The sequence below is a fragment of the Chiloscyllium plagiosum genome, chromosome 38 (genome assembly GCF_004010195.1).
Source record: "Chiloscyllium plagiosum isolate BGI_BamShark_2017 chromosome 38, ASM401019v2, whole genome shotgun sequence".
NCBI lineage: Eukaryota > Metazoa > Chordata > Chondrichthyes > Orectolobiformes > Hemiscylliidae > Chiloscyllium > Chiloscyllium plagiosum.
Genome location: NC_057747.1, coordinates 9080570 through 9106631, shown reverse-complemented (window position 1 = coordinate 9106631; position 26062 = coordinate 9080570). Strand labels below are relative to the sequence as shown.

Sequence of the window (26062 nt, the reverse complement as noted above, 5' to 3'; positions counted from 1 at the left end):
AGGCAAGAGCCCTTCATCAGGAAACAAGTTTCAATTGTGTCTGGCTTGAAGAGGAACTTCTCACCACTGTCTCTGTCCTTCTAGGTGATAGAGCTTGCAACTTTTGAAGTTGCTATTGAAAGAGCCTGGTTGAGATGATGCCATGCATTTTATCAATAACACACACTATTGTCACTATGGGTAGTGCAGGGAGGGAATGGTGAAAGTTGTGAATGTGGTGCCAGTCAAACAGACTGCTTTGCCTGGATGGTGTTGATTATCTTAGATGTGGTTGGAACTGCACTCATTCAGGCAAGTGTGGAATTTTCCATAACACTTCTGACTTGTGCAGTGTCGACAGTGGGCAGCCCTTGAGAGTCAGGAGGTGAAATATTTGCCACAGAATTCCAAGCCTTTGACCTGCCATTGCAGTCACAGTATTTAGAATGGCAGACCGAGTCCAATTTGTGAGTATCGAGTTCAGTGCAATAGTTCTCATACAGGGCTCTAATAGAGTATTCCAGGCAGTCTGCAAAGTAATGTGAAATGTGAGCCTGGAGATGAGGTGGAGTGTAGCTGCCATTGGCTGGCTATCACCTAGGAAAGGACCTAAGGGTAGACAATCTTTGAAATTAGAGGCAGACACACACCATCTTACTTCTGTATTTAAAGACCTGTTTTGTTAAAAATCACGCTAAAACACTCATTACACGCAGCTGTTTCATATTATGAGTTTTTCATAATAATGTATTATAATCTTGAGGCCTGGGTTCAAGTCCAACCTGTTCCAGAGGTGTACAATAACATCTCTGAGCAGGTTGATTAGAAAATAAGTTTAAAAAAAACTACAAAACTTCAAGTGTAAACCTGCAATCAACTTAGGGTCAGGGGGGAGATAATTAGAGTCATACAGCATGGAAACAGACCCTTTGGTTCAGCTAGTCCACGCTGACCATGTTCCCAAACTAAACTCGTCCCACCTGCCTGCATTTGGCCTATATCCGTCCAAATCTTTTTCTATTCATGAACCTATAAAAATGTCTTTTAAATGTTGTAGCTGTACCTGCACCCACCACTTTCTCTTGCAGCTCATTTCACACACTAACCACTCTGTGTAAAAAAGTGCCCCCCTCATGTCCTTTTTAAATCTTTCTCCTCCCACCTTAAAATATGGCCCCTTAAAGTTTTAAACTTTCTCACTTTAGGGAAAATATCTTTTCCATTCATCTTATCTGTGCCCCTCATGATTTTATAAAGCTTTATATGGTCAAGCCTCAACTTCCTACGCTCCAGTGAAAAAAGTCCCAGGTTATATTTATAACTGAAACCCTCCATTCCTGGCAACATCCTGGTAAGTCTTTTCTGAACCCCCTCCAGTTTATTAATATCTGCCTTATAACAAGGCAATCAGAACTGCAAGTAGTACTCTAGAAGAGGCTTTACCAATGTCCTGTACAACCTCAACATGACGGTCCAACTGCTATACTAAACCCCACCAGTTGCCTCTCTCTGATGATAGAGCAGCCCTATGGTCCTCTGGAATTATGGTGGCTAACCTTTCTTTTAACTTAAATGATTACTGAGAAAGGAATTGAAGCATACATTAACATGGTGATAGGAAGTAAATGGAGGAAGCTCATGTAGAGTAAGAATAGTAACATGGGCCTCCGTACCAAATGGCCTGCTTCTACCTAGCCTACTTCTACCTAGTGAATGTCTCTTTATTGTATGCAATTTACAGCAATTTGAATGGATCTGCTTTTATTCCTTGCTTTTGGTACCTGCTGCTATTGTTTGTCTGGAAGGCATTCAAATTGCTGACAGTTTTTATTTCTGGTGGCAATGTGTTCATTAGCACATTGCACACTTTTCTTGTTAGTTATTCTTGAATTCTGAAAACTAAATTTGTGCTAATTTGAGCTGGGGCAAAAGTGCTGAAAAAATTTCAAAACATGCAAAACTGAAGTGTGGCTAACTCAGAGTATTTGTGCAATTCACTTTATCTGTGTGATACAGAGTCTTTCCAATGATGCTGTAGCTAAGTTGGATGATGTGTCGTTCTATATGTGCTAAAGTGACAGAAAAGACAGCTGCTTTTTGACTATCTGGCTTTCTCTGCAGTGAGTTTTAAGCAGTCAAAGGAAAAAAAAAGATTAAAATTTTTCTGTGGTTCCTGTGGTTCAGAATCATTTGAAAGCAAGTGGGAAAGAAATTTGGTTGCAGGCAAAATAGCAAATGGGAGAATTATTATTTTAAAATAACATCAGGCATGAACATGGAGCTGCAAAGCAATGTCCAAACTTGCAGCTGGAGGCTGGCCCTTGCTGTAGGGGCTTTCTCACTGGGATCAGCAGTCATAAATACATAGGTTAGACAGGTTCACCCAGGAGCACTCTACATTGTGTATCCAGTTTCTACTCTTACAGAATGCAGGTGACGTGATGGACTCACGGTTACTTTTCAAGTATCGGCTATCTATCTGTACAATGAGGGCTATGTGGATTGGCCATGGAGAAATGCAGGGTCACGTGGATATGGTAGGGGTCTTGCTGGGATACTCATTGAAGGGTTGGTGCATTGGCCTGATGGGCCAAATGGCCTCTACCTCTATGAATTCAGATACCAACTGAGCATTAACAGTGTGAAAACAATGGGGTTGAATCAAACAATCATGATGCCTGGCTCTTTAGCCTTGAGGAAGCCCTGTCTCTAATGGAGACTGGGAACTTGGTTTCCCGAAATGTGCAAGTTAGTTCGACTGGCAACAGTAAATTATCTGTAGTGTCCAGGGATGTGCCTGCTAGGTGGATTAGCCATGGGAAATACATTGCAATGGGAATAAGGTGGGGATCTGGGCCTTCTACTCTTCAGAGGGTTGGTGCAGACTTAATGGTCTAAATGGCCTCATTTTGCACTATAGGGATTTTATGAATCTTGATTTATCCAGGTAATGAATTCTTTTAACACAAAATGTAATAAGAATAATCTTTGTAAATACACGTACTGCATTCATCATTTTCTTGATATATGTACAGCTGGTTTGGTGTTAGAGCTCTAGATAGTTTAGAAGGACACAGGAGTTTGGAAGCATCACTCAGTAACAATCTTAATTCTTTAAGAGTTTTTGTGTCTTGTTCTGATTTGTGTTATTTGTTGGGCTACATGTCTTATCAAGCTATGAATATTGAAGATTTCTGACATATCCAGTTATTGATCCTGAGGTCATGATGGGTATGGCCAGAATGGTAATTGAAACTGCAATGGTTAGGCACTCATCCACTCATTGTACTTATTACAAATACTCAGAGCCTTCAAAATCTTCACAGAGATCTAAAACAACCTTCAACTTCGTCCAAAGCCCCATACCAAAGCAAAAACCAGGAATGCCCAAGTACTGATTCAGAAATCAAACATAAATGCAAAAGTGGTGGGTCATCCAGCAAAACCAACTCATCCAGAGAAGCAAGTGCAACAAGTGTACATGAAAGCACCCCAAAAAAACTTACCTCAACCCTTTCAGATGGGCTGATAAACAAACTTCTGCAGTTTCAATCATTATGTATCCAATGTTTGATGGTGTAAGCTATTATGTATTACAGTTAGGGTATGCTATGTTGCGACAGTGTCTCTTTAAGATGTAAGGCACATGAGCACTGGTGAATCATCAGCTAGGTTCATGGCTTGTTTAAACTCGTATTGAGTGTTTACAGAGTGCACAACTAAGAAATAGAACCTCTCTGTTAGTTTGCAGCAAGTTTGTATATTTAGTTCTGATTGGAGCCTAATAACTGCCTAGTATAGAATATAAACTCTAGCCAGAGTTGGCTAGTAGTTATTGAATTTGTAAAACTCATAAATTATTATGAGGCTAGTTCAGAAATGAAATATGCCCCAGTATTTCCTTCATTCAGAGAGCTATGAATCTTTGGAAGTCTGTACTCCAGAGGGCTGTGGATGGATGCTCAATTGTTGGGTATATTCAAGACTGAGGTTGACAGATGTTTGGAAACTAAGGGAAATCATCTTGGTTGGAAAGGCTGTAATGTACTATCCCTACTATCAGGTAGGGAGGTGGAGTTGAAATTGAAGATCAGCCATGATCTTAGTGAATGACAGAGCAGACTTGAGGGACTCCTGTTCCAATTTCTTACATTTCAATGTGTTTCTGGTGGTACAGGCCAGGAGATGGGGAGAACTTCCCTATCATCATTCAAATGATGTCATGGAATTTTTACATCCACTTTGAGAGAAGAGGAGGTTTTAATGTCTCATTCAAACGATAACACCCCTAGCAGTGCAGTATTTCCTTACTAATTGTGTAGTCCAGCCTAACATATACTCATGTTGATTGCACATCTTACTTTTTTTTTATTTTCAGGTCTGGAAGTGTTATGAACCATTGGATTGAAATATATTCTTTTGTTGAACTTCTGGCTGAGAAATACTTGAGGTATCATCGAGTTTATTTAACATATTTACTGTCCAATCAAATAGTTAGTTTACTTAAAGGAATATCACTAATAATCAACTGTTTTCAGTCCTCAGTTAAGAATGTCTTTTATTGTGTTCTCCACAAGAAGTACAACCTTAATGAGTTTAACAGCAAATCGGTAAGTCTTGTCTCAGCTCGCTCAAATTTAGGTCAAATTGTGTATTTGTTTGCTATACAAAGCCCAATTTTTCTTAAATGAGAGATCTTCATTATTGGTCTTGAAATAATTCACTGAAATTAGCCAACTCACTGCTTCGTACTATTTTTTGAACTTGAGTAATTATGTTTTAATTAAAGAGAAGCTATACGAGAAGGTCTTCAAACCCTTCGGAATGTTGTGCCTGGAGGAGATACATTCATGCACGAGGGCTTCAGAAAGGTATAATTTACAATATAAGTTCTGTTTGTAATTTTATTTCTTTTAAAAATGTGTTGATTTGGTCACTATACCAAGGTTCATATCAATGTTATTTAGTAACTGTGTTTCATTTAAACTTGTTACAGGCAACTGAACAGATTCACCATGAAAACAATTCTGGTGGGTGTTAACCTTGTTTCCTGGTGGCCGTGTGTGATCCAAATCCTTATGGTTAAATCACTTTGTAGTATTCCCTACTACACTGTAACTTCTATAACTCCTACAGCTACCATCCAAACACCACTCTGCCTTCTCACCCACCTCCATATTTTGTAGTTCTCTGATTCATGCCTCCATTGCAACTTCCTTCCTTTCAGCCGTTATTGTAAATAATCAGCAGCAACATTATTGGGACTTTAGTTCCCTAGACCCAACGCTTTATAATTTATCTTCTAAACGTCTTCTGTTCTGTTCTTATCTGTCAGCTAGAGCTCCCTAATTGGACCAGTTTTAACAGCCCAACCTACTCTCATTCTTTTAGACCATTCATGCAACATACCTCTTTTACCTCTTTGGTCACCTCTTCAAATATTTCCTTCTATATTTCAGTGCTAATCTTATTTCCCTACTGCTGAAGATCAATGCAAGTTAGTACCGTTGTTAATATTTTCAATTTGTGGATTTTAATATGTTGCAATGTATGTGAGATGTATGAGATCAACCAATCTTTTGTATGATTCTAATATTCTGTGCATTACATAAAATAACGCCAAATGGTCAGCATAATTTCTCACTCCGAGGATAATTTAAACTTTAGCTAGAAAGTATTTTTTAAAAACTTATTTTCTATAGCTCCTCTATCACAAGTTAATTCAATACTTTCTCCTCAAACAAGTTATTTTTCATGTTTTTACTGTAAACACACCCAACATTAAGATTTTTCTCCATGGTACATCTTCAGATGCAGCAGTGAAACAAACAAATGATCTATTCCCGACCTCTGGCAGTACCGTGCTGTTGGCAGAAGCCATAGCAATAGCTCATTTGGAGCTCACTCCAATATTTTTCTTGTCTTTGCAAAACAACTGTTTAGCACTTTTACCTGCACAATACTGAGATTGGGAACTATGTACATTAGTAGTTATTGTAACGAGGTCAGCCAGGTTGACCACAGAATATGAATTCCCTAATTGGGGCTGTTAATCTGGTAATAGTGACAAGCAATTGCACTATTGTATTTGCAATGGGAAATTTATAAACTTATTTCATGTTCAAATCAAAACTCCTCATAAATACATTAGGTGTGCTACTGTAACTGGTGCTGCCAGTGTTTGCCCCTGGGTACAGATTTGTACTGGTTGGCTATGTAGTCAATAGTGTGTCCCATTAGCTTGAAATAGCCCATTGGAAGGTTGGCAGAGAAGAGAAAATGAGCTGAAAAATGTGTTGCTGGAAAAGCGCAGCAGGTCAGGCAGCATCCAAGGAGCAGGAGAATCGACGTTTCAGGCATAAGCCCTTCTTCAGGATTCGCCTGCTCCTTGGATGCTGCTTGACCTGCTGCGCTTTTCCAGCAACACATTTTTCAGCTCTGATCTCCAGCATCTGCAGTCTTCACTTTCTCCCAGAGAAGAGAAAATGTCCATCCTGTCTTGTAGTACTGTGCTTGGATCTCTGTGTTCATCTGCAGCATCAGTGTGATATTTGTTAACTTGTAACACAAGCTCTAACTACACCATTGGAAATGACAGTTGTCAAATGAAATATACCTGACCTGTGCCCATAGTCAAACAGAGACTGAGTTTCATGAGCAGTATAGAAAATGAAGATGTAAGTTATAAATGCCTGACAATCTCTTGCTTGTTTCTTTCTTAATTGCAGTCTGTTGCTCTCCTCTTTCTGATGTTTGGTTTTGTTTAAAATATGATCTCACTTTGTTTTATCAGCCTTAATCAAAAGTTGCAATATTTAAGAAAATGTTCTGATCCACACTGAAAAGACTAATTAAAATAATTTAATTCCCAGTCTTTCGCTACACGATTATTTTAGTGTGCAGCAGTGGCAGCGCATCAAGCAGTCATTATGGATTAAGATCAGATTTGCTGCTTTTTGGAAAATCACCCATGAATCAATGCAGCTCCCCAGAGAGCGGGAAATTTGATTTTAATGTGCGTTGACTTTTATACACGGTGCTGCCACTGCACATTACTACAATGGAAAGCAAAAAGCTAATACCAGACAATATTTAAGTTCATTTTTAAAATGAAAACCAACAACCTTTCTCTGGTTAAAATGACTCAGAGGTAAGGATGGTGGTGCAAAGCTAGAAAGCATTTTATACATCCTTGTGCAGTTGAGTGGGGGATGGGGCATTAAGAATGGCAAGCCAAGAGAGCGGGAATAAGTTTGGGATTCTGAGACTGGAGGACATCAGGCAGACAAGAGGAGAGATAGGCCTCTGGTTTGATCATAATGTTGACACCAGCCCTATATGTAGGTCGTATATTTTTAGGTGCATTTCATTCATAATGAGGATGGAAAATCAATTCCTATGCAGGGGTCTTCTAATGCACAAGAATGAACAGCATTGAGCAAAGTATACTTTTGAAAGAAAGCAGACTGAAGACAAAAAGACTGCTTTAACTTGCAGAACTTTGGATGTATATGTTCATTTAGAATTCTTTCAAGCTAATTCCTTGTAATTTATGAAGCTCAAGCTAGCCATTTTGTCTCTACCATATTTAATTTTTCAAGGAAATGATTGTATTGGTTGAGTAATTAGTTCACTTAGTAGAACTTAGTATATTACCACATCAAAGTTATCCTGCTAACAAAAAGATATATTTTCTTTCCTCTCCTTGGAGGGTTATTAGTCAATGGACATGCATTCAAAAATCTGTAAGTGCTACTTTTCCTTGACTTGGTTTGATGCTGAGTTACTTCAAGATGTTAAATGCTATAGAAGTACTGGATGGTAAGTTAAATTATGCATAATTTCATGATATTGAAATGTCTTTTGCTGGAAAAATACTGATGCTGATTTGCAATTACAGGGTTTCGAGCTGCTAGTGTCATCATTGCATTGACAGATGGGGAATTAATTGATCGTTTGTATGATCTTGCACAACGGGAAGTAAGTATCCATAAGCAATAGAAAAGAAATTAAATCTCCAATTTGTTTTCAATCATTAAAAAATTGACAAACTTGTCTTTTCTTTGCATAGGCTGATAGGGCCAGAAGTTATGGAGCTACAATTTATTGCGTTGGTGTGAAAGATTTCAATGAAACACAGGTAAATGATGCATTTTCACAATTTGATTTATTTAATAAATTCTTCCTGATGCTTTCTCACACCTCAAATGTCACATTGCAAATGTCTGGTCCAGGAAACATTTCCAGGAATTAGCAGTGAGTTTGTTGAGGTCTCCTGCAATTGTATCTCAAGGTCCATGCTTCTGTCTGTGCACCTCCTCCTTCATAATAATGAGAATTATGGGACTGCCCCTGTGGATAGCCATTCCAGTGACTTTGTCATTCCAAATGCATTATAAAAGACAAAGATGCAAAGAAAAATTGGCTTCTGACATTCACAGAACTCTCATGAGGAATTTGAGGATGTGAAGAAAAGTCAAGCAAACAAAATTGCCCAGATAAACTGAAGAGATGGAGCTGCAAAGTTTGAATACTTCTTTCAAGCTGAGATATATGTAAGAGCCCTCATCACCAGATGCCTGGAGGAAGAACGCCTCATCTTCCGTCTCGAAACACTTCAACCCCAGGGCATGAATGTGGATTTCAACAGTTTCCTCATTTCCCCTTCCCCCACCTCACTCCAGTTCCAAACTTTCAGCTCAGCACTTTTCAGTCATTGTTTTACCTATAATTTACCCTGCCAATTGGTGATTTTCAGACCGTCTACAACACAATTTCTTGGTGTGACTGTATGCTACAAGCAAACTAGGAAATTCACAGTCAAATTGATTTGAATAGTGTGGAGCTATGCTAATGAAATTTGAAAGGTCTCAGCAGAAGGCTTGGAACAGTTTACCCTGCCAATTGGTGATTTTCAGACCGTCTACAACACAATGTCTTGGTGTGACTGTATGCCACAAGCAACTAGGAAATTCACAGTCAAATTGATTTGAATAGTGTGGAGCTATGCTAATGAAATTTGAAAGGTCTCAGCAGAAGGCTTGGAACAGCAATGCAGATATCTCAGGAAATTATAGAGTAAATTAAAATCCAGACATCTGACATTAAAATAGAAAGCACTACAGAAACTCAGCAGATTTAACAGCATCTGTGAAAAGAGAAATATCAGGCATGAAATGCTACCCTTGTTTCTCCTTCCATATATGATGCCAGACCTGTTGAGTTTCTCCAGCACTTTCTGATTGTATAATGAGGGGCTACATGGCTCTAAAAACCTAAGGGGTGTCTAGTGTCTGTTGTCTAGTTAAAACCAGAAAATAAACAATGAATGATTCACCACCCAAACCTTTTCTAATCATGAACTTTCATTCTTTTCTAGTTGGCGAAGATAGCTGACAGCATTGATCATGTTTTCCCAGTGAAAGGTGGATTTCAAGCATTAGGAAGTGTAATTGATTCGGTAGGTTCAACTTGGATGATGTAGTGACTTTAAGTAAAATGGTGCTTTCATGCAATTTTTAAGCAACAAATTATTCTCCATTCCTTATTTCAAATGAATTTAAAACACAAACTACCATTTTATAAGTATGTTTATAGTTGAATTCTTTGGATATCGAAGTATTCTTTCTCAATAAAAGTTTCTGAGTAATCCAAAATGGAGGACGGGAAAAACATTGTGGCTGTAAGAGCTGCTTGTTTTTTTGAGGTATTTTCAGTTGAGCTAATTTCATTGAATTTCAGGAGCAGTAATTACTGTTTTACCAGCTGTTGTATTATTTTGGAACTTTAGGAAAAAATATCAAAACAATGGCACTTCAAAAGGGAGAAAGAGAGAGAAAGCAGAGACCACATGGGAAGTGATTACTGTGTGCAATTCTGGTATCCCTGCTACAGGAAGGATGTTGTGAAACTTGAAACGGTTTCGAAAAGATTTACAGGGATGTTGCCAGGGAGAGGCTGAATAGACTGGGGTCATTTTCCTTGGAGTGTTGAAAGCTGAGGGGTGACCTTAGGTTTTTAGAGCCATGCAGCCCCTCATTAAATCATCCAGGGCATAGATAGGGTAAGTAGACAAGGTCTTTTCCCTGGGGTGAGGGAGTCCAAAACTAGAGGGCATAGGTTTAGGGTAAGAGGGAAAATATTTAAAAGCGACCTAAGGGGCAACCTTTTCATGCAGAGGGTGGTGCATGCGTGGAATGAGTTGCCAGAGGAAGTGGTGGAGGCTGGTACAATTACAACATTTAAAAGGCATCTTGATAGATATATGAATAGGAAGGGTTTAGAAGGATATGGGCCAAATGCTGGCAAATGGGTTTGATTTATGTAGGATATCTGGTCAGCATGGATGAGTTGGACCGAAGGGTCTGTTTCTGTGCTGTACCTATTTATGACTCTGTTTCTATTTTACCAGATTCTTAAGAAATCTTGCATTGAAATTCTGGCGGCTGAACCATCACACGTCTGTGCAGGAGGTAGGCTTGGCTTTCTAATCTAAAACAACCCATCATTTAGTGATAAAGACTAAAACATTGGTGAAAGAGAATTCTTTAAGAAAGTGAAATGTGGTGGTTAAGATATATTCTAGAGAAGCATCTTTGCATTATTCATTTAATCACTAATTGAACTCAGATTGAAAGGAAACAAAGTAATATGCACATTTGTGCAGTTTGTAAATTTCATGCTTAACCAGTTTCTTTATTATTTTATAGTCGGGGTTCTCTTAAAAGCAATCAGGCCTAGACTTGTAACACAAAGGACATAAGTTAGTTCATATCTGAAGGTGGTTCACAAGTTGTATGACATCAGTCAGATTCACAACCACAATCTTGCATTGAAAGGAATGTTAGAGATGCTTAAGTGGATAACACATTTTATAACAGTCTTTTGTCCACAACCTTTTGAATCAAGACACCACCTAGATGAGAAAAGGTTTCACTGACTGCATTTCTAGCTGATTGGCATTCATATTTACATTCTTATCTTCTAAGAAAAAGGGCACAAATGTATAATTAGCTGCTAATAATGAGCACTAAATTTTGCATCATACTTCCTGATTTTATAACTTTTCAAAATACTTTTACAATCACTTCTTGCATCAGTCATAATTTGAATACAAGCAACCACTGTGAGCGAATGCTACCCAATCAGTAAAGGGAAAGGACTTTGTATGGAAGCTGACCAGTAATAGAGATCAAGGCAAAAATCATGAATCCAGCTGATCAAGCTAAAGCCAAGAGTTTAACTGACCAGCGTGCATGCCAATAATTATTTTTGTGCGGTTACTGAAACTGTTGCAGTGTAATTTATTTCAAATATTCAGACAAACTTAACATTGCAGCATACAGTGAGCAAATCAATATTGACATCAATTGTTAATGCACAGAAGTAGAATCAAAAACTGCTTTCCACTGTGCCACATATTATGTTGGAAGTTCTATATTGTGGCTGATGCCCTTTGTAGTTATATCAATAGGTATGCTATGAAGTCTAGAAGATTGGGAATGTCTTGACAGTTTTCGGGCTGTAGACAAGAATAAAATGGATTAAAGCCATTTAGTTAATTCCTTTCGAAGACCACTGTACAGTTTCCTGCAATGATGAGGGTGAAATTCATCCTGTGCATTAATGTAAAAGGGACCTTCATGAAAGAGGTTCGGGATAAAACATTTCATTTTCTCCCATTCACTTTACATTTTTAGCTAAGACAAATTTTACTTCATATGCTTTAAGTAATGTATTTGACACCAGGTTCTGCAAAGTTTTTTTTCTCCTGTGAGTGAAGAATTAAAGCTCAGTCACTTTCCATGGGGTATGAAATTTTGATAGATAAATATTTTGTGAGTCTTTGTATTCCCAATAATCTTTTCCATCTATCCTACAGCCTCGAGTGTTATTCCTAAAATTGTTTTATTGATTTGTACAGCCAGTATTGGTGCTTCAGTAACAATAGCCAAAGAATAATCTTGTGACTGATGTGAGGTGAAAATGTTGGTTGAATTATTTAATGAAGAATGGTTGAAAGGTGAATAATAGGAGTGGAATAGTATTTTGTTAAATAATTTCTCATACCAATATAATTTACAAATTTGAGCAATGCTGCCTTGGTAGCTTAAAACTTGTAATTAAGCTAATATTCAATTGGTTGTCATAGAATCCCTGCAATAGCAACAAAATTCAGTTCATATGCAGGTTAAATATTACACCACCATTCATCAAGTTATGGATGTAATTATATAGGATATAATTTTAAAACTAAATAGCTAATTCTGAAACTGATGATTTTGGATGGATTGTAATTCTACGTTGTTTTTCTCCTGTGTCTACCAACTGGTTAGCTTATAATTACCCTCATAGAATTTATTCAAAATTAAACATTTAAGTCTTTATATGTAAAAACTTCATAATAATTTCAAAAACCAAAGATTGAAACAAAAACTTGTTTCTATAAAATTATTTCACATTTCAAATGTGGACTTTAATATGTGTTACATATATAATTTGTTTGTGACAGGTATTATAGTTTCAAACTTTGTCAAAGAAATTTAACAAAAATGAATCTGACCATCCAAGTTAACATTCCTCACTATTGCTTTACTATGTTCATTAACATTTACACTTTGACATTCTACAGTCAGAATGATGCACTGAATTAAAAATATAGAAAACTATCACTTTGAATCTATTCGGTCAATTGATTCCATATATTTCCCCAATTCTAAATTAAAAATGAAAATAATTAAAAAGAGAACATTATTGACTGTTATAAAATGAAATGCATATATTTGAAAGCCATAAGAAATTGTGTTTTATAAATTAATGGTCATCCATTTCTGACCTTTTTTCTTGTACTATATAAATGAGGGCATTTTCGAAATGAAAGCCTTAATATTCTTAATATTATACTGTAAAATACTAGCTAAATGTTTACGTAGTCCAATCTGTCAGTACAGAGTGTGCACTGACAGAATTGAAAAATAATAATAAATGGCATTCCTGAATTGTGACAGACATGTGTGAAGATATCACTATTTCTATAACATGCCACTTCATGCTTTCTGCCTGCATACTGATGGATTCATGAACAATATTTGCATCCTGTAACTCCTGATACAGAGCAACGCACTGCTATCTTTGTAATAAGGTTGATTTGAAATGACCAGGACGTGCAGCCTGTAAACAGGCCATCAGTTTGGAGTTGGAGGTGCATTGTATACAAGTTGACAGCATCATTGCTTTGATTATGCTCATGGTACAGAGACATGATTGAAAGGTTTTGCTGGATGTGGCATCCTACTGGCCACGTCAACTACCAGGTGTGGATGCAAACAGTCAGCTTCTCATCAGAGTCACAAAAACAGAGCCGACAGCACAGCCAGCGCGCACCAGCTTCAACCCACCATCTCGCTGCCAGCGCTGCCCGATTATTTCAGAGCTGACCTTTTTCCCTTTGCTATCTTGTCAAAATCGACAAATGTACAATCTGACAGTAACTAAGAAAGAAAAGGACTCGGTCACAGTCAGAACCTGAAATTAAATAGAATTAGCCATTTCGGCATTCAGCTTTCATATTAATCACGTATAGCTGGGCACAAGCAAGGGTTTGATTCATAAACTGGTCTACGACTTTGAAACGAAAGGAAATTTAATGTAAAATTGAACAGGATTCCTTCATTGTGATGACATGTTATTAGAGATTTGAACTGGTTGCTAGCTGACAGAATAGAGGTTTAGTATTGTACCCCAGCTGACATGGCAAGTAGGACATGAGAAGAACCATAGATGTAAGCTATAATGACGTGATTAAACCCTGTGACATTAACAAGAGAGCAGTCCACAATTTTTGTACTCACGGCTTTGTTTGCCTCGTGCCTGCCAGTTTTCATTCTTTTTATTTTTTTAGTGAACTTGAGTATCTTGTGGTAATCATTATCATTATTTAGATTCTTCATTCCAATATTTTTTAAATATTGTGAAGAAGAAAGTAAAAACATCCTATTAAATTATGATATACTTATAGAACAATAATTACCCCAATATCTGACAACTATTTTGTTTAATTATGCAATATAATAGATTATATTGATCAGTCTTTGGAAGATTTCAGATAAATATTTAGTTATATTCAGCATTATGGCAAGCTCAATATTTTGAAAATTGTTTCAATTAAAAGGTAACTACTCTGGGAGGTAGACACCAAAATGACAATTAAAAATATGAAAGTGAGCTCAGGGGTTATTCCTCTCTATCAAAGACACAAGCCAGAATCTTCATTATTCTGCATAATATACAGAACCTTCAGATAATGAAAATTGACAAATAATCAAATGCTCAAAAGTTCAGCCATACATATGTAACAATACAGTAGAACAGAAAGAGGGCAAGTACATAACTCAAATTTAATCGATACTAAGTGTTCTTTATCGTTGAGAGACAAGTAAAATGTCAATGACAAAAGAGGTTGCACAGTGAGAGAATATCTCGTGCCTCTCTCTGACAAACTTCTGGTAAACAGGAATATGAATGAATACACGTTCAACATATTGTCATCTTCAGTCACCTATGAAACTCACCATATGATTTGTGCCTATATTCAGATAAAATAACACTAACATGCTAGCTAACAATCTGAACTAACAGGCTTATGTCAGGCAATTATAAGCGAAATACTGAATTTCCTAGTATAAAGGCATTTTATTTTAATGGTGGGGTTTTTAAAATGAATATATGTTCTATTTTGATCAAGGATGGAAAGAATTTCCTGACTTAGTTCAATTTAAGTTCCCCATGGTTCAGTGGTAGCTCTCTTGCCTCTAAGTCATTAGAATGTGATACTCGAATGCAGTGCTGCGTGAGTGCTGGACTGTTGGAGGTGCTGTCTTTTGTCTAAGACATTAAATCAAATCTCCCTTTACCCTCTCAGGCAGACTAAAAATGCCTCATGGCACTATTTCAAAGAAGGGCAAGACAGTTCCTTTGGCAATATGTATTTCTCAATCAACATCATTAGAGCAGATCATTTGGCCGTTATCACATTGCTGCTTATGGTATCTTGGTGTGTTGAATTTGTCTGCTTCTTTTTAAAATTACACTAGTGTCAATACTTCAAAAATACTTAAGATGCTGCAAAGTGCTTTGGGATGTCCTGAAATGTGAAGACACGATATAAATGCTTATCTTTTTCTTTCATTATGAAAAACTTTTCGGGGAAAACTTGCATTTTATTAAATTTCATCCATAATGGTGAACTACATTTGCAATCTCAAATGTCACAAACACAACAAAGATAAAGCTCTGTAGTAATAGCTTCTGATAAAATTCATTAAATTCAGTGATTGATTAATAATTCAGTACGGAAACATTAACTGTACTTCTGTATTTAGTATTGGGATTGAAATCAGTACTATTGCATTCTCACATAAAAGGAGATTTCCTCACATCAATCAGAACTAAAGGAGTGTATAGTATTTTATATATAAAATAAGGATTGAGTTTTACTCATTATTCAGCACTTACGGATTTGATGCAGGAGTTTGCTGTTTGGCCTGTTGAGCCTTTTGCACCATATAATAAAATAATTGGTCTCAACTGCACTTTTCTTTCAGCCCCCTCATTACTGTTGATCTCTTGTTAATCAAAAATCTGTCCACTTCGGCCTATCATAAACGCAAAAATGTTCATAATTGCAATTCTGTTGGGAGTATTGTTGCTTGCTGTGTGATCAAAGCATGTGATGATATTGGAAAGTGGCTGTACCAAGACTCCTGTGTTTGATGTCAGGTTGGTGTTAAATCTCAAAATGTGGTCGCCAAAGATTATTCTGCAGTCAGTTTTTGAAGCTTGCATAACATGTTCAAACTTGACTATGTGACTTCCAGAATCACCATTATTCTTCAGATGCAGTCAATCTGCAGGATGCATCAGTACAACTATGCATGTGTTCTAAAATTAAGAGATATACAGTTCATGACAATGTTGGCAGGCATCTGTTATATTTATGTCTGTTTTGCTCTTGTTACAGAATCATATCAAGTTGTGGTAAGAGGTAATGGATTTTCTCGTGCACGGAATGCTGATCAAGTTCTTTGTAGCTTCAAGATAAATGACACCGAAATAATAAGTAAGTGCAAATATGAACTTTACAGCTGAGGTTTTTATAAGCAACATCTAATACCATATTTAGTCAAATGATTCAAATCTGATCTCTGCTGAAATCAGAACCAAGTCAAGTTTACTTGAATTCATTCAGACAGGATGGCAAGTAACATTTTCATAATGTGACAGCAAGAAGCAATTAACATTGCAGGGCTTCACAGAACTTTGCATTTTCTACTTGCATACATTTTGGTGTTGTGATATCAGATGCATGAACAAAATGATGTTATTTCTCCAATAATACCTGAAATTTTGGATTCGCTAAGCAATATAGGTTTCATTTTGCTCTGGTGCCAGGCTGAAGATTTCTAAATTATTTTAGGAGTAATCCTGAACTGACAGTCTTGTAGGCTCCAGTATGAATGAAAGTATTAAAATCTGCCTAAACATTTACTTGTTTAAGAACTGGTTTATTACCCTAATTGGCACAATATTGAAGCATTGAAGCACAACTCAGAAGTTTTCTTTCAAACCGAAGATTTGTCTAACATTTCCAATAAGAAATCCAAGTTTGCTAGTCCTGGCAAGGTCATCTGGTGGCAGAGGGCAATCCCTTCAGGGGGTATCTCCGTTCGGTTCAAATGTATCTCTGGCTAAGTCAGCTGAAGTGCAACATTGATGTAATCTATGGAAATATTGATGGCCTGATCCATTTCTTGCTTCCTAGTGAAAATGATGGGAATGAAAGTGGAAAAGAAATGACAGTTTTCTAGAGAGAACATTTTTGTAAAGTTTTTTTAAAAAAGATATAATATTATAAGATTTAATATTTATATGGGATTTAAACATGCCAGTTAATTTTTCTGTCTGGGTTATTCAATTTATTTTAAAAGCTTTTACTTTTTGGCTTAAGCATGTTTTCATATATTATTATTGTACATATATTCTTATTAGAAAATGTCTAATTTAGATAAGTACCTAAGATGTAGTTTTGAAGCTGCTTCACCATAAAAAAAAGTAGTTAACACCGCAAATTTGTTGCCCATCCCTAATTATTGCAGAACTGAATGGCTTGCTAAGCTATTTTGAAGGGCAGTTAAGAGTGAACCACATTGCTGTGGGGCTGGAGTTACATGTAGGCCAGGTCAGGTAGGTATGGCAGGTTGCTAAAGGATATTGGATGGGTTTTTATCACAATCAATGGTAGTTTAATGGCACCAACACTGAACCTAGTTTTCCAATTCAAGATTTTATTGATTGGATTTAAATCCACCAGCTGGCATGGATTTGGACCCTTGTTTCCAAAGTACTAGCCTAGGCCAATGAATTACTAGTCCAGTGACTACCCATCCACTTCCCAGTGAGCAGTGCTTAAGTCAGCTGACCAGAGGTTCATTTGAACTGAACGGACAAATCCCTAGAGGGATTGCTCTCTGCCATCAGATGTACTTGTCAGGAGTCAGAAATTGGGGAGCCAGAGTACCCAAATTTGGAGAAGTGAAAGGAGACATGATAAAATCAGAAAGGGATCTAAAAGAGGTAAAGGGAAAGGAAGCAAAGAAAAAAAAAACAGAAGTGCAAATAATGTGATGGGCTCAGATCCACAATTAAGTCAAATGCACATGGAAATGGATTAGGGAAAGGCTGAAATGGCATAGAAATTAGGATGCATAAGAACCTGATAGTAACTGGAAAATAGGAAATAAATGAAGAATGTAGAAAATAGTCCAGGGTTAATAACTGAAGTCCCTTAGATGAGTACGCCACCACCGTCACAGACTTTATCAGCAAGTGTGTGGAGGACTGCATACCGAGGAAGTCAATCCAGGTGTTCCCCAACAGGAAACCCTGGATGAATGAGGACATATAAGACCATGCTAAAAACCAGGCATAAGGCCTTCAGATCAGGAGACCCACTCAAATTTAAGGAATCCAAGTATGACCTTGGCAGAGCCATTAAGACAGCCAAGGACCAATACCGATCCAAACTAGAGACCCAGACAGACTCACAGCGATGATGGCAAGGACTGAGTGACATCACAGGTTCTAAGAAGAGACCGTGCAAGATAGTAGACAATGACACATCCCTCCCAGATCGTCTCAACGCCTTCTATGCTCGCTTTGAGCAGAATTTTGGCAGAGAGGTAACACCTATTCCGACAAGTCCTGACGAACCTATTCCAACAGTCACTGTATCAGAGGTCAGATCAGTTTTCCTTCATGTGAATCCAAGGAAAGCAGTGGGACCAGACGGACTACCAGGCCGTGTACTCAGACCTTGCACAGATCAACTGACAGAGGTCTTCTCGAACATCTTCCCCCTCTCCCCGCAGCAGGCCACTGTCCCTGCCTGTTTCAAGAAGGCCAACATCATCCCTGTGCCTAAGAGGGCTCGTGCAGCATGTCTCAATGACTGCTGCCCAGTGGCCCTAAATTTGGTGGTCATGAAGTGCTTTGAAAAGCTGGTCATGCATTAATCAACTCCAGCCTCCCCATTACTCTCAACCCACTCCAGTGTGCCTATCTGACCAACAGATCCACAGCAGATGCCACATCACTTGCCCTTCACTCCTCCCTAGAACATCTTGACACCAAGAACAGCTACGTAAGAGTCCTACTCATTGACTACAATTCAGCCTTCAACACTATTATCCCCTTGAAACTAATTACTAAACTTAGTGATCACAGACTAAGCCCCACTCTCTGCAACTGGAGCCTTAATTTCATGACCCACAGGTCACAATCAGTGAAGATTGGGGACAATATTTCATCCTCACTGACACTCAACACTGCAGCCCCCTACTGTACTCACTGTTTACCCATAACTGAGTCGCCAAATACCAGACTAATGCCATTTACAAGTTTGCTGATGACACCGCCACAGTCGGTCGAATTTCAGATGGCGACAAAACAGACTACAGACAGGAGTTGAAAGACCTGGAAAAATGGTGCACTGAGAACAACCTAGCTCTCAATGCTGGCAAAACCAAGGAACTCATTATTGACTTTTGGCAGGATGTTACTCATGCTCCCCCTACACATTAACAGCACAGAAGTGGAACGAGTGAAGAGTGTCAGACTCTTGGGAGTGGTCATCCACAACAATCTTTCTTGGACTCCTCATGTGGATGCACTGGTTACAAAGGCCCGACAACATCTCTTCTTCCTCAGGCAACTGAGGAAATTTGGCATATCGGCAAATACCCTCACCAACTTTTACAAGTGAGCCATTGAGAGCATTCTGTCTGGATGTATCACTACCTAGTATGGCAACTGTACCAATCAATATCAGAGATGGTTACAGAGAGTGGTGAACTCTGTCTGGACAATCACAGAGGCCAACCTCCCATCTATAGAATCCATCTACCAGGCCCACTGTCAAGGAAAAGCCGCCAGCATTCTTAAAGATCCATCCCACTCAGGCAATGTTTTTCTACAACCTCTACCCACTGGGGAGAAGGTACAGAAGCCTGAATACATGCACCAGCTGGTTTTGAAACAGTTTCTACCCTATTGTTGTTAGAATACTGAATGGACTCTCAGACTCTTAACATTTGCCTGTACCTGTGTTTTTGTTTTTGCTGCTGTTTACCTATTATTTACTTACCTATGCTACTTAACTCTGTGATCTGCCTGTATTGCTCATAAGACAAAGCTTTTCACTGTGCCTCAGTACACATCACAATAAATAAATTCAATTCAATTCAATTCAATTCCCTTGATGGCATAATGATGACTTGGGTAAAGGGAAGTCAGCACAGAGTCTCACCAAACCCTTGTCTGAGGTTGATTGCAGCTGTAGTGAATGCGGTTCAGAAGCTATAGGAGAGAAAAGTACATGAGGAGATAGCAATTATGATTTTTTTAATGATAATGAAGATGCAGGAAGTGTACACAGTCTGTTGCAAGATCATAAAATAGATGGTGAAGTTGGGAGACACCATAAAATCCAGAAGCAGTCCAGAATTATTTATTTACCCATGTGGAAGATACTCTGGCCAAGACCAGAATGTGAATGAGGAAACAGGATAACCCAGTGGTCAATCATAGGCCTGGTGGGCCATGGAAGTCTCTCTGTGGTGGCAGTGATGGGGAAATGGCTATAATTTGACTGCATTTACTTAAAATATTGCAAAACGCAGCAGACCAAAGACTGAAGTTGGGACTTAATGGTCTAGCCTGCAAAATCACTTGACCTTAATTTTGCCTCTGTTCATCTGTGCTGTGACCCTTGTTCATGTCTTAATTACTGTTAAATTTAAAGTGGGCGGCACGGTGGCACAGTGGTTAGCATTGCAGCCTCACAGCGCTAGAGACCCGGGTTCAATTCCCGCCTCAGGCGACTGACTGTGTGGAATTTGCACGTTCTCCCCGTGTCTGCGTGGGTTTGCTCCGGTTTCCTCCCACAGTCCAAAGATGTGCAGGTCAGGTGAATTGGCCATGTTAAATTGCCCGCAGTGTTAGGTAAGGGGTAAATGTAGGGGTATGGGTGGGTTGCGCTTCGGCGGGGCGGTGTGGACTTGTTGGGCCGAAGGGCCTGTTTCCACACTGTAAGTGATCTAATCTAATCTAAAGTAATCTGAACTATTCTATACTGTCCCAGTTTGCCTCCATCTTCCACCTGACATTATATATGTGCTCATTAAAAACTCAGCCTATTATCTTAACTAGCTCCAATCATTCACCTGTACTTGCTTAACTTCAATGGCTTCCATTCAACTTAAAATACTCATCCTTGTTTTTGAATCTCTTTAAAGTGATGCCATTTTTTATCTCTCTGTTGGATCAACCTGTGCTTTTCGCCTGTGTTTTCCAGTTCTCCTTCCTTGCACATCCATAACTTTAATTGCTTTCAGCAGCCCTGGTACTAAACACTGGAATTCCCTTACTAAATCTCTCATATATGTTTCTCTTGTCTTTTAAGATGTCCCTTACTATTTCCTTGTTTAGGTTTTCGGTTTACTATGCTGATAGAGTGTTTTTATTGATATTGCTTTTGGTAAGCACCTTTGGAACATTATTTTACATTAAAATCACTCTACAAATATAAGGTATTATTGTTGTTTATGCTAAGAAATCCCAGAATTTCCTAACCAATCTCCTGTCTGTACCACCCAAAGCAGATTAACTAATCAGACATCTCATTTACTCTCTGTGGGATGTTCATATGTGCAAATTAAAAGTTGCATTTTCTTGCATAATAATAATGTCTATACTGTACTTAAATAATTCATTGGAATACCCTGAGGATATGATGGCACATGATATAAATGCAAGCTCTTTCTTGTATTAGGTAATTTGTGCAAAATAACATATTTATTTTTGTAATGATTTTTTGCTGCGCCTAATTTTTAGTCCTCAGAACTTAGAATTTTACTTGTTCTATGTTCTCCACTAACTTGGTAGGTATTAAGGAAGCCCTCTCATGATTGAACCTAAAATTGTTGAGGATAGAATAGGGGTAGAGTGGAGTTGCACATGCTGTCCTATTTTTACATTGTTTAAAATCCAGTCCTTACATCATTCAATCGGTTTTGTACCTTATAGTAAATCTTTGCTTGTTGCATTTTATCTTTACCCACCAAAGATCAAAACATAGGATTCTGCTTTAGACAATCAAGGCACAAATCATACTCATGTTTAGTAATAGACAATTGAGTTTAAGGTTAGGTGAGCTGAAAGTGGCTGTACCGGAAATCAAGACAACATTTAACCTAATGTGCCATCAAGGAATCCTAGTAAAATTGAAGTCAATAGGACTCCAGGAACAAACTTTCCACTGGAGGATTGCGCATCACAAAGAAAGATAGTTGTGGTTGTTGGAGGCCAGCCATCTCAGTCTCAGGAATTCCTCAGAGCATGTCTTTAGTCCATCTATCTTCAGTTACCACATCAATGACCTTTCCTCCATCACAAAATCAAATATGGGAATGTTCTCTGAAATTGCTCGGCACAGTATTCTGTTCATTTCACAATTCCATCCACACCATAAACATTTACTCCCTCCACCACCAGACCATGGTAGTGGAGTAGTGTATAGCTATCAACACAGTTGACTGTAGTAATTTGACTCCTTCAAAAGCACCATCCAAATTTAAAATTTCTGGAACTTAGATAGACATGAGTATTTGGTACATTGAAGCTCCACCACTTCCAAAATAAATTCTTCACCAGTTCAATCTTGTAGATTGAAACTCTTTGTATTAATAAATATTCCATAAGGTACTAAAGAGTGATGAATTAGTCCAGTTTCATTGTTAGAGCCGAAAAGTATTTTAACAGACTATAAGCTTTTTAATCTGTGTCTATTCTTCACTATGAATAACCTCTTCCTTAAAACAAATAAAAATGACTTTAAAAAAGAGAACCATTTATTAGCTTAATTGATCTACACTTGTCAATTTCTGTGTAAATTAAGAGTTTTTTGAGGTTTAATAGCTTTTAAAAAGACACCTATTAGTATTCTTGTGACTTAAGAATAACTTAATTTTAACAATCTCCTTAAAAGTGGAGAAATGGGCACAGTTAGCAGAAATGGCATGGTGATTAGTTTGAGCTGCAGGCACTGCGGGGCCAGTCTTGTTAGCAGGATTGGCTTACAGCAGAATCTTTCTAAGCTGATTGAAAATATTGCAGAAACTTTGGATTCACCAGTGTCAAGTTAAGTGTCTTCATGTTCTGCACTGGTTTGCTGATTTTGGAGCTTTGCACTGAACATGTCAATACAGCATTGCAAACATCTCACACCACGAAGTTCAGTTCTTCTACAAGAGTGCACTACTGTCAACGCTAACCAAATATACATTTTATTCATTTGGCTGATCTATTTTACAGGGCCCTCTTTCCTGTGTTACTCATTATAACACACTATCTGCTGCCACTCAATTATTGCACAAAATAGTAGTTGCCCAAACTGCGACATTGTCAGTTTTGCTTCAGGTTTAAAGGGCGGTAATTGTATGTTGAAGACAAATTCAGTTAATTACCTTCTTGAAAGGTGTGACTGGTTCATTTACTTGCCAGACCTTATAAGATCAGTACATTTTTTTCCCTCCTGAAATCACTGCAGTGCTGAGTAACTGAGTAATTGAGTTGATTCTGAATGTTTCGACGACCTCATCTTTCTGCCGCTTTTGTGGAGTTCCAGACAATGGCTCCTTTTTCAACTTATTGAGAAACACTGAAATGCTCTCAACACTCCTGGGGTGATGGGAGGGTGGGGAGGTGGGGTGCGGAGACCTGCATAGGAATCCTGATGTGAGTCATTAGTTTCAATCTCAAGGTTGTGTGTGTTGTTAAGTCTAGACAACAATGTTTAATAACGATATGTACATCACTTTATGTGACAGCTGGCATATGCTCATTCAGCAACTCAATAATAAATGCCCAAGAAGCAGCTATAGAAAGAACTGGCTAATCCATAACTCAGAGATGAGGGGGAATTTCTTCTCTCAAAGGCATGTGAATCTGGAGTTAGAGTCAGAGAGTCATTGCGAAGTACAGCATGGAAACAGACTCTACGGTCCAACTTGTGCATGCTCATCAGGTATCCTAACTTAATCATTTGCCAGCACTTGGCCCATTACCCTCTAAACCCTTCCTATTCATATACACGTCCAGGCACCTTTTAAATGCTGTAATTGTACCAGCCTCCACACTTTCTCTGGCGGCTCATTCCATGCACGCACCACAAAGGTTGCTCCTTACATGCCTTTTATATCTTTCCCCTGTCATCCTAAACCTATGTTCTCTAGTTCTGGACTCCCCCACCCCAAGGAAAAGACCTGGTCTTTTTATCCTATCCATGCCCCTCATAATTTTATAAACCTCTATAAAGTCACCCCTCAGCCTCCGATGCTCCATGCAAAACAGCCCAAGCCTATTCAGCTTCTTCCTGTAGCTCAAACTATCCAACCTTGACAACATACTTATAAATCTTTTCTAAGCCCTTTCAAGTTTCACAACATCCTTCTGATAGGAAGGAGACCAGAATTGCACACAATATTTCAAAAGTTGCCGAACCAATATCCTGCACAGTTGCAACATGACCTCCCCATTCCTATACTCAATGCTCTGACCAATAAAGGAAAACATACCAAACACCTTCTTCACAAACCTATATACCTGCGACTCTACTTTCAAAGAACTATGAACCTGCACTCTGAGGTCTGTTTGTTCAGCAACACTTCCCAGGACCTTACCATTAAGTGTTTAAGTCCTGCTCTGGTTTGCTTTTCCAAAATGCAGCATCTTGCATTTATCTAAATTAAACTCCACCTGCCACCCCTCAGCCCATTGGCCCATCTGGTCAAGCTCCTGTTGTGCTTTATGGTACCTTCTTCGCTGTCCATTACACCTCCAATTTTGGTGTAATTTACAAACTTACTAACTATACCTCCTATATTTATATCCAATCATTTATATAAATGATGAAAAGCAATGGACCCAGCATCAATCCTTGTGTCACACCACTGGTCACATGCCTCCAGTCTGAAAAGCAACCCTGCACCACAACAATCTGTCTTCTACCTTCAAGCCAGTTCTATATCCAAATGGCTAGTTCTCCCTGTACACCATGAGATTTAACCTTGCTAACCAGCCTCCCATGAGGAACCTTCTTGAATGCCTTACTGAAGTCCATATAGATCTTGTCTACCACTCTGCCCTCATCAATCCTCTTTGTTACTTCTTCAAAAAACTCAATTAAATTAATTTCTTTACTGAAAGAGCTGCAGAGGCTGGGCTGTTAATGTGTTAAAGGTTGAGATAGAGTTCTAATCACTCAGAGAATCAAGGGTTATAGGGAAAAGATAGGAAAGCAGAATTGAGGGCTATCAGCTCAGTCATGATCTCATTGAATGTTGGAGAAAACTCAATGGGCTAAATGACCTACTTCTGCTCCTATATCTTATGGACATATAATCTATTCTCAACAGCAATGTCAAGTGACTGTAGGCTGTCTATTCAATTGCATGTCTTAGGCCCTAGCAGCATTGGGACTGAATTAAAGGCTGACCACTGATTGGCAGAGTCACAGAACAGAGCATGGGCAGATGGTGCAAAAGCATCTGGGGTCAGCCAATGACAGCGGCCTCAGCAAAGGTTAGTGTTGAGGATGTGGTTAGTTTCTCTTTAGTGTCAGGTGTGCATTCTTACCAGTGTATTCCTGAATGCCATTCTATCAAGATCTTCATCTGAGTCTCCCCAGTAGAATTCATTTGCAATCTCCCCCTCCAGAAAGAGCTGACAAACAAATCATCATGTCCCCCTGGCCTGGCTGCAACCCATTCATGGTTGACTCATCACATGCTGATCCCAACTCTATTCTCATCACTAAAGAACCATGGAGTGTCAGTGTCTGAGCTGGTGTCTGCAAATTTCAGATCAAGTGGTGTGGCCTTTTTACCAACGCTTGGCTCTTTCATCTTGGTTGGAGATGGAAATGTGTTGCTGGAAAAGCGCAGCAGGTCAGGCAGCATCTAGGGAACAGGAGAATCGACGTTTCGGGCATTAGCCCTTCTTCAGGGCTTCAGCCCTTCCTGAAGAAGGGCTAATGCCCGAAACGTCGATTCTCCTGTTCCCTAGATGCTGCCTGACCTGCTGCGCTTTTCCAGCAACACATTTCCATCTCTGATCTCCAGCATCTGCAGACCTCACTTTCTCCTCTTTCATCTTGGTCCACTGTGAGCTGGGAAAGTGCAGCTTGGATGGCTGGTTTGCTCTGCAGAGTAATGATAACAGTGTGGGTTCAATTGCTATACTGGTGGGGTTACCAGGTGCTCTCCTTAACTTTTACCCTGCCTTGGCGTGCGGTGACCCTCAGGCTAGACCACCATCAGTTGTCTCTGTCTAATTGGACAGCAGCCCTATGATACCTTTGTAAACAAGTAGAGATAGGTTTATATTCTTTATTGAGCATTGAAGAAAATGTGCAATGAGAAAACTTTGCTTTATCCACTCATCCTAAATATTTTTGTTCTGACAAAATGTG

At 38.6% G+C, this 26062-nt stretch overlaps 1 protein-coding gene across 3 annotated transcripts in view; it reads left to right on the top strand.

Annotated features, from left to right (window-relative positions):
- Nucleotides 1-26062, top strand: part of LOC122541800 (anthrax toxin receptor 1-like) — a 112473-nt gene that overhangs the window by 13369 nt on the left and 73042 nt on the right. For 2 of the 3 annotated variants that reach the window (XM_043678795.1, XM_043678797.1), the window contains exons 2-10: nt 4358-4429; nt 4518-4589; nt 4769-4850; nt 4976-5009; nt 7880-7959; nt 8051-8119; nt 9359-9439; nt 10391-10451; nt 15998-16096. In XM_043678795.1, coding sequence (XP_043534730.1) covers nt 4358-4429; nt 4518-4589; nt 4769-4850; nt 4976-5009; nt 7880-7959; nt 8051-8119; nt 9359-9439; nt 10391-10451; nt 15998-16096 — 650 coding nt within the window. The remainder of the gene's footprint in view (nt 1-4357; nt 4430-4517; nt 4590-4768; nt 4851-4975; nt 5010-7879; nt 7960-8050; nt 8120-9358; nt 9440-10390; nt 10452-15997; nt 16097-26062) is intronic. The other variant, XM_043678796.1, reaches the window with a different exon arrangement.